The sequence below is a fragment of the Syngnathus typhle genome, linkage group LG8 (genome assembly GCF_033458585.1).
Source record: "Syngnathus typhle isolate RoL2023-S1 ecotype Sweden linkage group LG8, RoL_Styp_1.0, whole genome shotgun sequence".
Taxonomy (NCBI): domain Eukaryota; kingdom Metazoa; phylum Chordata; class Actinopteri; order Syngnathiformes; family Syngnathidae; genus Syngnathus; species Syngnathus typhle.
Genome location: NC_083745.1, coordinates 9,050,706 through 9,069,162, shown reverse-complemented (window position 1 = coordinate 9,069,162; position 18,457 = coordinate 9,050,706). Strand labels below are relative to the sequence as shown.

At 38.5% G+C, this 18,457-nt stretch overlaps 1 protein-coding gene across 4 annotated transcripts in view; it reads left to right on the top strand.

Annotated features, from left to right (window-relative positions):
- macrod2 (mono-ADP ribosylhydrolase 2) overlaps positions 1-18,457 on the top strand; it is a 273,703-nt gene that overhangs the window by 187,052 nt on the left and 68,194 nt on the right. For all 4 annotated transcript variants that reach the window (XM_061285242.1, XM_061285243.1, XM_061285244.1 and 1 more), the window contains 2 exons: positions 3,750-3,780; positions 13,259-13,332. In XM_061285242.1, the coding sequence (XP_061141226.1) occupies positions 3,750-3,780; positions 13,259-13,332 (105 nt within the window). The remainder of the gene's footprint in view (positions 1-3,749; positions 3,781-13,258; positions 13,333-18,457) is intronic.

Here is an 18,457-nt window from a genome sequence, read left to right as displayed (position 1 = left end):
GTCCAACCAGATCTGTGTTGCTATATAGGAAAGCCGATATCGACATTTGAAAATTCACACGTTCTTTACACACACGCACACGCACACAACCCATAGTGGCTTTGCTTTCTATATTTTATCTTCGGTCTTTCAGAGAGAGGCATTTTTACTTTGAGATCCCCTATGAAATATCACTTTGATGGATGCAGAGTAAATCCTCACTGTCCCTGCTTTGATCCTTTTTTATGCCCACCTGGAACTTCGGCTTCCGAAATGCAAATTGCTTCAAATGCTACATGGCAATGACATTCTGCATTTACATGAAGCACTCATTGGAATAGTCACAGTGGCCTGGAGGCATATTGAGTTATATTTCTCAGATGTGAATGTTGTGGTTCTAATCAAGAATTTGGTTTGGATGACATAAATTAACTTTCTTTATTTGCTTCGGTCCTGCAAGGATTTGATCCATTTTTTTCAATCCTGCCCTCTTCTGACAAATGCAATAAATATGTCACTCGACTATTGTAATCATGTCAATGTGAAAACCTCAGTAATTGTAAAGTTCAAAGCTTTAAAAAATCTCCTGTTAACCTCTATATATTGCTCAATAAATTTTTTACAGTTTGCAGCAATGACATTTTGAAAATTGCCTTCCAATCAAATTCTTAAAAGGACACATTACATCATTGTGTGCATTTTTGCATTTTATATAGATTTAAAAAAGAAAATGCATTAACTGCCGTGTGACATCATTAGTTGATATCAAATATGTAATCACAAGAGCACACTGTTGCTTTGATTTATAATCATACCTTTCATCAGCAAACAAGCTCGAAGGCTTTAAGCCGCTGGCGGAGCAGCCTGGTTCTAGTTATATTTGTTCATCCAGCCGAGCCAAGACGAGGCCTTCCTGTAGCAGAAGTCGTTATGTTCATGAAAGGCTTTCTGCGCTTACCCTGCCTTCTCATCGCTAATTTGCAGTATCTTGTTCCCATTCGTTCATATGAAGGTGTTCACTACAGCCGGACTGTTACACTTTGCCTGAGGTTGAGCCATGATACGGTTCTGTCCTGCTGCTAATCAAATGACTGGAAGTTGCAGAGTCCCATAGTGACCCTAGAGATACTTTGTTGTATGATAAAAGTCTGTGTAAAGCTGGTCATACAGTGAAATCAATCAATAAACCAGTTAATTAGACAAATTTGCACGATATTATCATCTGCATATAAATATGTGCAATTGTCCCAAGATACTTAGGATGTACGTATATTTTCACCTTTCAGAAAGGTATTTGCAATCTGTTAGTGAAAGAAATTAATTTATATGACAGCTCTCATCCGCAGAATACATCTAGTCTCAAAGGGTAAAAAAATGGAATAAAATATTGGTAACACAACTGAAGTCATGTTTACACTAATCACGGTACCTGTCTTTTGTCATTTTTCATGCACTGCGAGCTAAATAAGTGTGCAGAAATGCTGAGAGGAAAGGTGTTCCACTTTAAAATGATGTGATAGATTCGGGAGGAGCCTCGGAAACAGAATAATTTCCCAAGTGACCAATTTCTGAGCACTCCCTAAGCAAAGAGAATCATCAACAAGGCAACATGTCAGGCGCAGCTTCATGCCAACACGGGCCGACATGCTGACTCACTTCTAATGAGCAGCCACAGATAGAAATAATAACCCGAAGCAAGAATCATAGGTCATGACTGTCTATATACTGCTGCCTGTTCTAATTAACTCTGGACCTTCACACAGTGTAAGCATATCTACAGGTGTTTGCTAAGAACTGTACCATGCATTGTTTCATAAAAATACAGAAAAGTTGGTTATGCTTTACTTAGCTCACTCTACTGAATAGCATGAGTCTTGGAATTATCGGGTATGTTGTGATGCGGGGCGGTGCGTTAACTTTGACATTCCTTGGATCATATGGCGTAGAATTGGGATATTGTACTTTGCATTACATACTGTATTTCTTTGCCAGAAACTAATAATATATTTTAGCTGTGCTTTTTATTTTTATGCATAAAAATATGTTATTGCTATTTATGTTAGGAAACAATTATTAGCAACATTGACACAGCTAGCCGAGAATTTATTCGGGCTTCAGGCAAATATAGTTAAGATTGCAAATACATGAATTGTAAAGTTGGATTATCCTAAAGTACTAAAAGTTCACCACTTTCAGTAAGTAAAATGTCATCTCAAACTCTAACATTAAATATTTTTATATAGTTTTGATAGTTTCTATTTTTCAGATAAATAGTGTATCTAATTTGCAAAATATTTGCACAAAAGCCACAGACTGAGCTTGGCACCACATTAAAACAATGGTCATGCTTCATCATCTGTTATTTGTGTCAGAGTCAGACGGTCACCTGGAAAGGTCAAAGCTACTTTAAAAGATTTAAATCTCCCTACAGAAGAAAAATGAACATTGACAGGTGCAACCTGAGAACTGGTAAATATGGATACAAACTGAAGCACATCCCTCTTGGCTTAAAAGAACATCAAGTTGACCTATGGGCTTTCAAATTGGGGAAAATATTTTTAAAAAAATCTATTTAATATTTGTCTTGCTCAATTTCTAATCAGGTTACAACAAGTAGTCTTTAATGTTTGATTGTTTTACTTTAATAATTAAATGTGGCCAGAAAGATGTGTTATGATTGAGCAATTGTCATAGTAAATGTCATATTTTGGTTAAGACATATACAACTCTGAAGTGTACTTTATGTTTCATTGTAAATACTTTGTGCACTAATTTTATGCTTGTTTTATATTAACAACCATTCTTCATGTTGCGAGTATACTGCTTTTATTTTTTTTTATTTTTCTATTTTAAAAATGTCTATTTTGTACAGTTAAACTAATTTGCTCAGATCATGAAAAAATAATGAGTAATTTTGTCTAGAAGAGGCCAATGACAAAAAATTGTTTATAACGCTCTCTGTACGGAAACGAAAAACTGTTAGTCTTTATGTATACCAAAATACACCCTTAACCAAAACTTATAAACTGATTTTCATAGCTTTTCAACATTGATAAACAATCTCCTGCCTAATCTTTGCATAAAATTTATTCACACATATTTGGAGTATTACTATATCTGTTTTGTAATTGGTATCATTTTAAAAGCAAAACCAAACTGTAGCCGTTTTCACTCACTATTGGAATAATATATTTATTATGGTAGTGTATTACTGCTTGTAATATTAATCCATTAGTTAGATGGTAGTGACATTTCTTATCGGTGTGTTATTTATTAGCGTTTTGGTGGTTCATTATGAAGAATGCAGAAACAAAACACAACTTCAGCTGCTTTTGAGAACAAATGGAACCTTTGAAAAAGAAAAAGAAATCTCTTTCCTGTTTATTAATATATTTAAAAAGATAAATGTGAAATAAGGACGCTCAGAGCAAGGCCTATGTATCATAATATATTTGCTGACGCAAGTAAAGAATAATGGAACTATTTTAAGCCAATAAGGCCTTGCTTGAATAATTTGTCTGGTCCAAAGTGCTACCAAGAAAGAACTATTACAGTGTGGTCACTATTTAGAGAAGGGAAACACAAATATAAATGGAGCCATCTCTGTTTTGCTTACGAGGAAACGTTTACGTGTAAAAACATGGTCACGTTTTTCTTTGGGATTTTGGAATTCCACAGATGATTATCAGTAGAAGTCAGAGTGTCTTTGCTGAATTCGTATCAAGCAATGAATATGCTTTGACCTATGTTTCTTCTGACTTGTTTCACAGGCCTTCCCGTGTATTTCCACAGGAATCTATGGTAAGATCGTCATTATTTATTTATTATTTTATGGATTTTATGTTAGATTTTTTTTTACAAGAGGTTCAACACGCTAATGTGCACACATTATGAAACATTATTGAATGCATTTTTTCTTTATTACAAAATGTGTCATTCTTCTGCAAAGTGCTTTCATAAAGATAGTTCTCCTGACTCAATGTGATTAATTTCATATGACCAAGGTGCCATTTTTCAAAATGCTTGCTTTTCTCAAGGTTTCAATAAAACCAGTGAGACCGCTAGTACCTTTTAAAAAGGATATGGGGTTTGTGATTGTTAGCACAGTCATTCTACAACACTTTATTCGCAGAACATAATGTACCTGTGGTGTAACTACTGTTCCCTCAAGGTATCATTTGAAACATTTACGGCAGCAGTAATGCCTCAGTGAGCAACAGTTCAAAAACAGGAACACATTAGCAAAATAAAAAAATAAAAAAACAAGATGGAGACTTTTGTGTGATATTTGAGATATAGTACAAAAGTGAACACCCCCCAAAGTGAAACAGTCCAAATTGGGTCGGATTTGCCATTTTCCCTCCCCGGTGTTATGTGACTCATTAGTCTCGTGTGAATGGGGAGTAAATGTGTTAAATTTGATCTTGCTGTTGTCAAACTCTCTAATACTGGACTCTGGAATTTTAATATAGCATCTCATGGCACAGACCTCTCATAGGAGAATTATTGCTGTGGTCTGATGAGATCACTTATTTGGTTCAGATGGTGTTGTGCATGTGTGTCTTGCGTAGAGTCAAGCATGGTGGTGGGAGTGTCATGTTCTGAGACAGAATTCTAACATTATTAGAGCTCCAAACACACAAGCAACACAACAACCACTGCCTTGCAAAAGAAGCTCAAGTAAAAAAATGATGTATTGCCCAAGCATTTCTCCAGATCAAGCCCTTATTGATTATCCATGAGGCATCCCAAAAGGAAGGTGGACGAGTAGTAGTCGGAATCTGTAATGCACTTGTGCAATCGACCTGATTTTTGGCAGGTGAAAAAGTACTTTTGAGAGCTAGGATGAGTCCATGAGATCTTAGTTGCTCTGCTCCTGCAACTTTGGTCACGGATGACCTGTGGAGTTGATTTTCAGCTTTGTTGTACAGCTTGGCCTTGTTAGATACCTTTCACAATGCCAGAATGCTAAACGAACACAAAAACGTCCTCAGCTTTTTCTTTCTTAGTGTTAACTTTTTGGCTTGTATTTTGTATATCTTAATTTATCAAAAATATGAGTACTTGGTGCCTGCTAAAGTAACGCCATCAGCTTCTTGCACTACACAGGATGGCCTGAACTGAGTTTTGAATTGGGAACCTTTTGACTATATTGCACACATCATAACGGCTCCATCACACTGTTGTGAAATTTGTTTTAGAAATTAATATAAACAAAAGAGCTTTATCACTGCAACATCTGTTTTAATGCAACGGTTTGATATTTCTTTTTACTGTATGCTGCTGGTAAGGGCATAGGTTTTTTGCAGTTCACTGTGTTTATTGTAGTGTCGAGTGCTGCACTGCCAGTGGGGGCCCGTCAGAGCACGCTGCCAGACGCTCTTACTTCAAAGTACATGGCAATGCCGAGCCAAGCGTGCTGCTGAAGGGGAGGTATTAAAGCCTGTTCAATAAATAAACAGCTTAGCACTTCCCATAACTGCGTCTCCACAGAACAATGCAGCTGATTAAGGATGAAGATCCAAATGCAGCAGAGGGCAAATAGAGGATGGATTTTTGTAAAAGGAACCATCTCAAGTGTAGTATTCTTTTGCCCATGCATTTTCTCTCTGCTCCCTGAACATTTTTTTCGCAGGCTTTAAGGCAGTGGTCTCCAACTACTGGATCACATAGCAGCTGAGCAAAACATACCCTGTTGATGGTCAGAGAGTGAAAGACTTTTAAAATCAGGTGCATCTTGCCTTTGCCACTGTCAACGCGCTTGTCTCGGTTATGTGATATGGCGGAAAAACTCAGCTCACAAAATAGAGTAAACAAAAATCTTTGGGAAGCGGGAAAAAGTCATATGATGAGAGAAGAGAGTCAAACCTCCAGGGAAGATAAACATGAACTGCTTTATCTATACAACTTGTGGACCTGTCTCTCTTTGAAAGCTATGTGTATCCCTTGCCCTGTTAAAATGCATAATTGTACCCATACTGTACCGTATGTTGGTCAAGCATGAATGCTATCATACTTGAGCGTCAGTCAGAAATCATATCCACTACTCTTAACACTGTGTGACAGAAAACAATCAGGACCAGGTTTCCCAAGGTCTTTTGTGTTAGGAAAGACAGATTCGTCAGAAAAGCTGATGCTAATTGACACTGTCTCTCACGCCTCTACATTCCAGTCACCATTGACAGATTATGGCAGAGCAGGAAGGTTGAATGTAGCAGTGGGGCACAGGGGGTACCTTCCACACATAGGAAGAAAAATGAGGGCTCACACTGCGCTGACAGTCTAATCCCTCAATCAGGCCCATTAACCACAACAGAATTTCAGCATGGACAGTGGGTTGGAAGTGCCACCCGTAAACAAACCGGTACCCACTGTGGGCCACAGGGTCACCTAGCATGATAGAGGTTATTAAGTGTTACTCCTTTTTGTACATCAATCACAGCCATGTGGCCTGACTTTAAATGGATTATTCCTCCAAAGTTGAGGCGCTTAATGTCTCTCAAGATAAGTGCCAAAAGTCAGATGCTTATACTTAGAGAGGTCATTTTCCTTATTTGTGCTGTTCCTGTTCTGTATTGTTTTAGTGGCATGGCACACCACATTTCTAAACCAGTTGAAGCAGTGTGCTGACCTCACTGCAGCTATGCTATTGCTCATCAGATACAGTATATAGATTACTATTTACTGTTCACCCTCCACTTAGTATGAGCACCGTTGTGGAGATGTACCACTGACTGATGCCCCTGTGAGATATGCTGGAATAATCCACCCAAACTGAAATGGATTGTCCATGCTGCCATTCTCCACATCTGTCCAGATCAAAAGTGTTTAGCGCTAAGGGTTCTTTTCTCCAACCCAACATCACTACAGCAGTGTTCATTCCTTTAGGATTAAGGAAGCTTGGAGACACCTTATCTTTCAACATTATTATCTTGTCTTTTGTCGCCGGCAATGGCCAGGCTGGTTCACTACTGTCAAGACTTTACGAGTGTGCTTACCCAGGGTTGTAAATGCACAGATGTATCTAAAGTCCCTTTCCAGCAAGTGGTACATTCTATTTTAGATCGGTATATGTTGGCTTGTGCACCACAGGATGTGACAAGTACATCCGGTAGGCACTGATGCAACCAATCAGAAGACTACAGTGGGTCATATAAACTGTGACTGTTACTCAAACAAAGGAGTGTATGACCTTTTTAATAGAAATGCCCCCGAAAAAAGAGGTACTGTAACAATTGCAACATAAAAGTACTGTAGGGCGCCGATGAAAAGGGTTTTAAGTGCATCTGCAGTGTGTCCTTTATGGAAATGGTAGGAGTCGGATACTTTTGCTTATGTGCCAAAAACACCTTCCTCACCTCACATCAAAGGATGAAGGGTATTCTCACGCATCAAAAGGGAAATGTTATGGGAAAATTGACTTTTTAATTACTTTTTTGCTCTCTGCTTGCCCCCACCCATCACGTCTGAAATAATCAAGTAAATCCTCTTTGATCTGACTATTGTTTAATATGTGTATGTAAGCACGCTCTTCGGAATTGATGGGTATAGCGTACCTCTCATTCAAAATCAGCTGGGACACACAGACCAGATCACCTGTGAAACTACTTTGGACAACCACCATAGAAAATGGCTCTTATGAAATCTTCAAGCTAATTTACATTGTAACCACTCCCACTCTGAGAATTTTATACCCATGACATGGCCAGCAAAGCTGAACAAAGATCTGTTATTTTCAAGCCATGGCCAGACTTCACTGTCTGAAACACTTAACGACAAATCCAAGAGGTAAGCACAGCTGCAATGAGTTCCATTGGATGCACAGATTAGCATTAGCCTCTAGTGTTAGCCTCTGAAAAAAGCATACTTAATTAGACAAATGTATTTTACAATAACACATAAAGAACAGATCTGCACACTAATTGAAAGTGCAACTAGGTTACTTTGTGGGGTAGTGCTGATTCTGCAGTCATTCACGTTCACCCCCTCAAAACAGGCTGATTTCAACAAATGTGAAAAATAGTGTATAAAGTGTGTGTAATTATTGATCCAAGCGGTGTTTTCAGACACGTTAACACAACTGAGACAGGTTTAAAATATGAACAAAAGTTGACAATGTAATGTAGGTGTGCTTGTAACTTGTACAGTACATCTTGTCCACTCTGAATGTTTTTTAAAAGGAGTTGTTAATTTTAGCATGTAGGACAAAGCAGGGCATCACCTTAACATGGCTCGTGCCAAAAAATCTGATCTCTTTCTACCTACTTTTTTTTCTGTCCATCTCCCTCACATATACCTTAACATGCTTCCACCGCTTTTTGTCTCTTTCTCCTTCTGTGGCCTACAAAGTCGGTCATGGTCAGAGCCTTCTATGTGCCAGTGGTAGCGCTGAAAGCAGCTCAGGGCTATTTGACATCCACATATTGGTGTTTGGAGTTCTGCGGCACTTCTCTGTCCTCCACCTCCGGTCACCTCATCTGTCCTGAGGGCCCTAATAGTCACACAAAATGTCCCCTTCCTTTTCCACTTGACATCATGCCGACTTAAGCTATGAAGCCTTCATCCATGCTAATCGTAATATTTTATTAATGTTTTTATTATAATGGAATCGTCCTGTGAAATCTACACCAAAGCGTGGGACTGAGTGGCTCACCTCGGACAGTGAAAAAATGATCAACATGAGTTTCAGTTAATGTGAACCACCCAATACTTTGATCTTCAGTTAATTTTAACACTCATTTAAGCTGCTTCTCTTTAATGTTTTCTACGTAGTTTTTTATTTATTTATTTTTACTTTGCTTTCTGCAAGATTAGGCGCTTCCTTGTAGAAAATGAGTAGCATGTAAGACCTTGGCCAACTCCAACCTTAGGAAGGGAGAAAGACCCTGATAACACACTCTTTTTAAGGCTGGAACTGTCAAAATATTATTTTGTTTTGTGTAGAATTCAACAAGAGCATACCAGTGAGACACACTCACTCAGATATTTTTTTCTACTCCTCAACGGGATATTTAAAAAGCAGGTTGCAGCATAACCCCTTCGCAGAATCGCAAAGGCGGTGTACTTACTCCAGTGTATCAATACCCGTAGCTATATAGTATGCATGTGATGCATGAGAATATTTCATTGGACAGGCTTGCATTTGTCTTAACAAACTTGCTCTCACTTTATTAGGTGGTGGAGCAGCACCTTGTCATTTCTTTTTACAAAAGACAAAACACAGCTCTATACATTTTCTGTGAAAGTTAAGTAGATACAGGAAGTGTAACACCAGTAGGAATTTTTGAATTGATTTGTTTTCTCCCGCGTTCCAGTTTGTCAAGTTTGTATCCTACTATCTTCTTTTCACATTGTGAAGAGCACAAAATGTAAACTGCAAATGATATGGTTTAAGATTAATTATCACTGACATTTTTAACCTCCAGATTACACCAGTGTGTTATTATGATACAATCTAATCTATTTTAAAATAATGAATAAATGACGGCCTCAAAATGTTCAGTATTAACACAAGACCTTAAATACCCATATTTTAGAGCTCAAAATATGCGGATTTTTAAATGGAGACACTCAGTAATCTTTCTAATTAATTTGATTGTGCTTTTAATTGTTGCCAACTGGTGTGAAAGTGCTTCATGAAAAGTTAAAGCTGTGCTAAATTGACACATTAAAAATACATATTTGTTATAAACACTTCTTCCATAATCTACTACATAATCTAATTTCATGTCACGGGTTGTACTATATTATGAAAATACTATACAAGCAAATTTTGCCTCAGTATCGCTTTAACAAAATGCACGTCCTAAACCCCCCCACCCAACACACACACACGCACACACACGCACCCACACACACGCATACGCACACACACACCATCTCTTTGCTGTGCTTTGTGATGAAGTAGAGGAGCCTTCAGCAGAAATAACATTGTACCACCTGAGTCCTCATCAGCGCCACTAGACGACACATATCCCATCAGTGCGCCTCACGAAGACAAATCTCCCTGAGCCGGCCATATTCCCAACATAGGACAGAACCGATCCAAGCAGTGCAGAGAGGGTCCTAGAGGGCCCACCATCACTGCACCTGACGCCAGCTCTCCACCTCCTGACAGATTAGCTTTCACTGAAATCTCCACACTCCACAAAGAGCCAAAGGAGAAGCAGTAATATAAATCTTTTATAGTGATAGGAAATGAGTTTGTTGTGTTTGCACAATATTATAATGCTACGCTTGCACTACTGCCAACATCCCAGTTTTACCAAAATGCAGTGTGCCATGTGAAGTGATGTCCTAGCAAGTGGACTGTTTTCCTGTCGGTCACAGAACACAAACAGAGAACAATTCATACTCACATTCACACCACTAGACAAGAAATAAAAATCATTAATAACCATTGAAGCATCTTTCAGGGTTGTTAGATGAAATCAGTGTATCCTCAAAGCCCATGCAGGTGTATGGGAGTAATATGCAAACTCAGGTTCCAAATGAGATAGAAACCTAAAATAACCTGTCAGTAAGGCAGTTGTGCTTACCACCAACCCTAAAGGCTGCCTGTCTATTTGATTATATCTTGCACCAAATTAGATGTAATTCCTATAACTTGTCAAATCGTAATTACGCCAACTGTGCTTGTCATTGACATTTTCTGGAAGTGATCAGCCCCTTTGCAGCCTTACTAATGTCTCAAATTGTATCATGCAGGTGTGTGTGAAATATGTGAGCTATTTTACTGAAGGAACCCGGTACTTCATTTATTATATTATGCCTGATGTGTGCAACATAATTAACTAACCAATAAAAAGCCTTGAAGAAACTCATGCACTGAATTGATTCAATGTACCCAATACTGTTTGCCCATTGCTGGTGACCAGATGTTCTATTATGGTTGCGATACATTCAGCATATCTCATCCTAATTAACAATATTTTTCATAAGGCATCACATAGTGAACACAAATGTGGACCTTACCACTCATTTATTCACTTTTGTTTCCTTTACTTATTTTTATGACACCCTTTCCCTAGACAGCTGCTTCTTCTTTTTTTCCCACAGATTTTTTTTGTCTTCCATCTGTTCACCAATACTGCATGACAAGTGTGGGTTGAAATGTCGGTAGAGAATTGTAATTTCACATGGAAAATATGAAATGGTTATCATTCTGCGAAAGTACATGCTAGGTAACCTACAAACTGACTTGGCATGCTGGATTTGTTTTTTAGAGCAGAGTTCCTGCAAGTTGCTAAGGACTGAACGTTAGTGGTAGAGTGTCCGCCCTGAGACTGGAAGGTTGTGGGTTCAAACCCCGGCCGGGTCATACCAAAGACTATAAAAAAATGGGACCCATTGCCTCCCTGCTTAGCACTCAGCATTAAGGGTTGGAATTGGGGGGTTAGATCACCAAATGGTTCCTGAGCGTGGCACCGCTGCTGCTCACTGCTCCCCTCTCCCCCAGGGGATGGATCAAAATCACACGGGGATGGGTTAAATGCAGAGGACAAATTTCACCACACCCAGTGTGTGTGTGACATGATCATTGGGACTTTAACTTTCAGTGAACTAGCTGCAAACACGTAGCCTAATACAGCCTCCGAGCTGGCATGTTGTCACTACTGGCTGGTATGCGAGTCACATCCTGCTTGTAGATGAGCTCAGCAACATATTTTGCTCCTTTTGGTGTAACTCAGCGTTTCCCTACGAGGCAGAGAGGGAAATAAAAAGAGGAAAACAAAAAGGAGGATAAACATCACTAGTCAGACAGTGGAGAGTTGTGTGAATTGTAGTTTCATTTTTGCTGTCGAGTGTCTAAACTTTACACAACAGTTATTGACTTTGACCTCTCGTACTATTGAGTGTGAGATGAGATCATTCAGGCAATGTTAGGACTGATTGCTTTTGCTTATCCGTTATTCTTCACATGCACCTTAAAATGTCCTTGCAACACTTGTAAACCCGTTTCATAGGTCAATGTTATATAAATGGCTGTGACCTAGGAAGAAAAAAAAGATCTGAGAAAGTGACCCGAACAATAACTAACCGGCTACAAATGTCGCATGGCCCTTGTACCGGTTGGTTTGGGTTGAAATTGAGGTCTTGACCCATGTCATTACTGCAAGATAGTGCCCTCGGCAATCTCCGCTGCTTTATTCAGGGCTTATTATATAGAAGAGTGCCAATGCTGGTTGGTTGACCTTAACTAATTTTACACTGGATATAGTTTTGGCTATAGTTAGTTTTCTAAACGGTATGGTTCTGATTTATTCAAAGTACATACATTAAGAAATAATTAGCACATACTGTGTGATTTATTTGACATGAGAGGAGTTGTGATGGCTGTTCTTGGGTTTTTTGAAAAGGAGCTAGCTAACTCATGTAAGAAAAGTGCAGGCAAATGAGAAGGTGCTGGAAGGTCTTTTTCACTCCTGTAAGATATTTTTGAAATGCCATGAGCAATAATTATGGGAACATATTGTCTATTCAGCAATGCACATTTTGAAGCTTTTGAATCTGAATGATATAAGACCATTGACAAAAGCCGTCAAGCTGTTTTGATCTGTGACAAAACTCTGCACCATCTTTGTTTTTCTTTGAATCGGAATATAATGTTACCCAGGCTGGAAAGATCTGGTTTCTATCCACTCGGGGGCGAGTAAATTCAAACAAAACATGGATTATATGTGGTTGCTGGCTCCCTCAAAATTAGGGGACCGATTGATTTCTTTTGTTTTCCACTCACTTTCAGTTCTGGTACTTGAATCTTCATTTTGTGCGAACAATGCTCCCACAAAATGTCCATGGTCAAAACAGCACTAGTTGAAGCAAAAAAAAACTCTTGACTAAAGTGGTGTCCATCATTTTTACATTTTGCAGTGCATGCAGCCTGTTAAAGTAACACACTGAAGCACTCACGTTTGGGGATCTTTGTAAAAGAATACAATCTTAGTAGATTGTGTGGTGTTGTGAAGTTCCTCTAAAGGAAAAACAATTGCTGTCATCTAGTTATTTTGTTGTCGCACTAAGCTTATCACGGATTGACATGCAGCGTTGAACAACGGGCAACCATTTATACAATCACAATCAAATGCTTTAGTCATAATGGTATGTGGCCTTAAGGCTAGAAAATCGGAAAACAGAACCGTCACGAAGTCAATGCAATGGAGTAGAATGCAAAATGGGAAAAAGCACATTGTATATTCTAGTAGATTTTATTGACCCTTATAGCACATGTAAATATCTTGTATATACTGCTATTCACATTGTTTCCTTCCTTCCGTAGGGTTTCCCAATGAGCCTGCAAGTGACATTGCCCTGAACACAGTTAAAAGTTGGATCGAAGAGAATCCTAATACAGTAAGACATATTTTTGTATCCTCCACCACTTACAAATGAGCAGGATTAGACCACCTCAGTGACACAAAACACTAATTTCTACGCATCCTTGTATTTGATGACATGTCTTCTATCTGCATCGCTTGATCAACCAGCATTTTTTAGATCTGCATTCCTCATCAAATTAAAAGCCAGTGTGAGACTAATCAGACCTTAAATGGTCTGTTGACTCTTTAATTGGTCTTGGCTGAGGGAGTATGAGCAAACTCAATAGTTTAAACACAACCGAGGAAATCTATGATGAGTTTTTGTGTTATGAATTACTGAGGTCTTAAATGGCCTGGACATGAATAAGCCTTTCATGCTTATTAAATAAATTGTACATCATCATCATCGGTTTAAAGTCCGCTTTCCAGGCGCCGCTGGTTTGAACTGGGTTCTCGATATGGCTTTCTTCCACCGGGAACGGTCCATGGCCAGCTCGTGGTTGATTTATTTGTTGGTAAACATGATCTCAAGTGAAAAGCTTGTGAAATTGAATGAATCAAGTAACTAAGTGATCCTTTTTAATTCCGGGAAATGTCAGTCATCAGTAACTTTAAATAGTTCATTTTGTATCCATACAATACAGCATATCATTGAAGCAAGGAGCACTTTCATCTCACACTTCTGAGGTTGGCTGTTCATGTTTCATATTTGCACGCTCTCTTAGAATGAGTTTCCTTATGGTACTAAATCAGCATAAGTAGCATAGAAAAATGAAGAATTCATAGGATATGGTTTAGATTAGTTTTCTGGTCAAATTTTTTAGCTTTATTTTTCCCTAAATGGTTATCAGAGGGGCATTAAATATGACATCAAACATTTACCCGTGAGCAATTTACGTCATCCTAGGTCATATTTGAGTTCTGTAACATTCTTCCATCTGTCACTGCCGGTGTCCATTTTATACGCACTGCTCGATGCGCTCCAGCATCTCTCATCTATTGTTACAAATACTGTGAAGAAGCACTCAAATATTACTCATTGCTGAATTAGTCTGCAACTGAGATGTGGCAAGATCTTCTGATGATTGCGCTAAGGTGCTTCTGGGAAAAACATTCACATGCTGTTGTAAGTCTTTCACAAAGCATAGTGGTGAGTGTAAAGAGCAGGCTTTACGTAAGATGACTGTGGACTTTAAGTTGGCCATACTCTAGGTGAGAATGTGTATGGGAGACTGTCTATATGTGCCCAGCAGTTTAATAAGGACCAACCCAAAGTCTACCCTACCTCATACCTAAAATCAGCTTCGATAAGGCCCAGCTCTGTCTGGCACTTCCATAAGCATTTACATATTAATAAACGATTCGTACATTGTGACTCTAAAGAGTACCGTATTTTCCGCACCATAAGGCGCACCTAAAAACCTCCAATTTTCTCAAAGGCCGACAGTGCGCCTTATAATCCGGTGCGCTTTATATATGGACCGATATTGAGCCACTACAGCAGGCGTGTCCAAATATATGGATTTATATATGGACAAAGTTTTGATATGGACCATTCATTGAAGGTGCGCCTTATAATCCGGTGCGCCTTATATATGAACAAAGTTTTAAAATGGGCCATTCATTGAAGGTGCGCCTTATAATCCGGTGCGCTTTATAGTGCGGAAAATACAGTATTTACATTTTGGTTCACAAGAAATATGCGGCTGTATGTTCCTATTCAGAAAGCCGAATGCATCATTGCGGATTGTCTCCATTTAGTTATAGAAAATGTTTCTGTTATCAGGCACATTAACAAATTAAGCACAAAGATGTAATCCAGTTGAGTCCAAACTAAAACATTACTCATGGGTATGATGTATGCAAAAGTGCAATAGGCCAGGAGAAAGAATCAGTATTATCCATGAATGGAGCAGTAGAACTTAACCTGCTTGTTCATCTGCAGTTCAGTAAGCGCTATGCTGAAGGGCTAATATCATCATTGTTCTCAGAAACAATTCGTTTCATGCCGACAATAAGGCTTCTACTTGGGGGGTGAAATGCTGTGCTATTGTGGCTTAAAATCTGCACAATAGGCTGGCAGAGGATCTGACACACTTGGGTGGCACAGCCCGTTCAATTCTCTAGTCTGCACACTGCGCTTGTGCATCTCGCGTCTACTTGTGAGCTATTTGTATAATATTAGCACGACAGCATGCAAACACAACGTATTTGAAGTCCAAGGATGCAGTTACAAAAAAGACTTTGTTGTCCTGCAGTGTCGTTGCTTCGACAAGACTGGAATTGAAAAAGTAGAGAAGACTGTGTGATTGATTAGCCCTGGGTTTATCTCCTCTGCCAGCATTCTAACACAGATGCACTCACCAAAGTGCAGCAATGTCACAAACAGGCTTCCATTGTGGAAGAATAAATAGCATCTGTGTAGCAAGACCCTTTAATCTAGAGAGACCTGAGTGCAGTAGTGATTCTTCAGATCACAATAGTTGAAAGAATGAAGGCGCTCAATCTCTACTATGGCACATAGAATAGAATTGGTGGGTAGGATGGGGGTACGGTTCTCAAGTAAAATGCAGTGATTGACAACCCAAGACTCATCTGGCCTTAGGTATTTCTTGTTTTCCCATCTAATTACCTTTAATTTGCTGATGAAAAATGTGATCTGACACGTTATTTTGCAACCTGCGCTCTGGTGTCCAATCTTTTTAATGAAACAACTCAACATGTCCACAGCTGCCATCACTGACTAAAAGCTTGATGAAGATTTAATAAGCTCTGCTACCCTATTCCACTTATTGCGAAATTGTAAACACTTAAGTCGAACAATTTTCTCTCTGAATAAGGACTCTGTTGTTGGTAAATGCACCCACAAGATGTGCTCGGCTTTCCTGTGTGTATCCAAATGATCCGTTTATATTTGAACCATTTGTCTCTTCAAACACCAGATATGTAGTGAATCTAATCTTAAACCTATGCCGGGGCTTTAAAAATGATTTGTGACATATGCCAAGTGAATAAATACAATATTATTTGTGAAAGAATATTAGTTTAGGATGCTGTCTGTGTTTCGACAAGATGGAGCCAGCTATATCGAATTGAGTTTTTTATTGTGAGTTGAGGCAGATGGATGTTTTCTTATATTAGACTATATTGTGAGCTTTGCCTTAAAAAAAAAAAAAAGCAGTTTATCGCGTTTCAGCTTCACCTTAGCGATGCTAAAATGGCAAACCGTGTGTGCTACAAACACCTGTTGGTAAAATAATTGAAAAGTTGCCTCAAATATTAATATACCATTTGTATGCTTTTAAAGATGCCTCAACACCTAAAGTACAGTATGCAAATTATTGCAACCTAATAAAATAGCTGTATAAAAAATATATATTTGAATTATCTTAATTATATTCTTAAATGAAAAAATGCCCAAACCACTGTGCTGTAAGTGGAGAAGAAACACCTTTTCAATCCTGAAAACTAAACCCCCGATTTTTGTTTTGATTTTTTTTTTTTTTTTTTAATAAAGATCTGTGATTCCATTAAATTATGCATGTTGAACTGCACCCACTTGAGTCAAACTAAGAAATTCAAAGCATTAAGTAGCAGATCAAAAATGGCAAGAACTCATCTTTGTGTCTGGAACTATTACATAAAATTGATAGAAAACACTTGCATCTCTGCATTAGTGTGGATGCCATAAAAACAGCAATAGTGTAACTTAAGTATCCCCTTAGGGTTGAATAACAGTCCACATGCTCCTAGTTTGAACCAAACTGAAACTTAATTTGACACTGTGAACTAATGCGGTTTTGATCGCAACCAATTTTGCATGAAATAAAGTAAAAAGGTACATACAAAACGGCCACTATGTTTTAAAAATGTTCCTACTTCAGGTTGTCTGAGGATCAACAAGGTTAGTGTGATTATAAAATGTTCTTTACAGCCAGCAGCTAAAACCTGGTCTGGCCATTCATGATGAGTTCAGTTCAAGGTGAACATTTACTGTGTACTCTTAAGTACTGCTCACAAAATGTGTAAAACGTGTGCGTTTGTCGCTGTTTTTTAATTCATAAAAACAAGATTGATCATAACCCTGCCAAGTCACACAACTAAAAACAGTGGACTCGTACTTGGTATGTGTTCTGAAAACATACAACTGAATTTAGGAACACATCAAATGTATTAGGAAAAACCTGTTCAAATGTTGAAATTCTATTCATTTACTATCATTTACTTTGGATCTGATTCAAGAATTATATTTTGACTCTTCTTGAACAATATGATATAATTCGGTTTCCATTGAAGGAGCCAAAAATAACATTTATAAATTGGTTGTATTCCACTGCATTTCCCATTGTAGTCAACAATAATGTATATAAAAAAAAAAATAGAATAATAGAAACAAGCAGAGAAATCCCCAACGTTCATATTGGATTGGTTTCAAGGTTAGATGTGCACATAGGCCCAGCATGTCACTTATATTTAAATATATTGTTTTAGTTATAATGAATATCTTTAAGTCAAACATTACATTATTTGACTTCAGTAATTATTTGTGAAAGTTACACTTTCCATGTTTTAAAGCATTAAAATAAGGAAGATGGTTAGGATCTATATTTCCTCCTGATGCCACTGCCGTCTCTTGTATCTCGAGAAGTATGTCCCAAAGGGTGTCATCAGTGGGTGCCACATATCCCCACGCGTGCCTCAAGGATGCTGTTGCGTCCCACTGATGGTTTGTTCAACTGGCATGACATTCAAAGCCAGCGCGGCTCTTTTGAAGTGAGCGTCTACACCCTTTGAATTCTCTGCTGTGACTGGGAGCGTGAGGCACATGTGGTCTGATCAGCAACTGCGAGCGGGGTTGAACATTTGGCAACCGGATATGATACAGAGTTTGAAATAAACACCTCTCTGGTAATAGAGGTTATGTATAGTTTGACTTTTATTAATCCTTATTTTGTCTGCCAATTAATATTCTCCTACACCCAAAGTACGTTATGGAGTAGTGTGATATATTAGGAACTGGCCGAAGGCTGCAGCGTGGAAGTTTTATGGCTTTTATGATCTGAGGGTTTTATGGTCTGCCTCATTCTGAATAACATGACGTGTGCTTTCTGATTCCCCTGACCTCCACTGTGTGCACTTCAAAATGAAACTAGCATTGG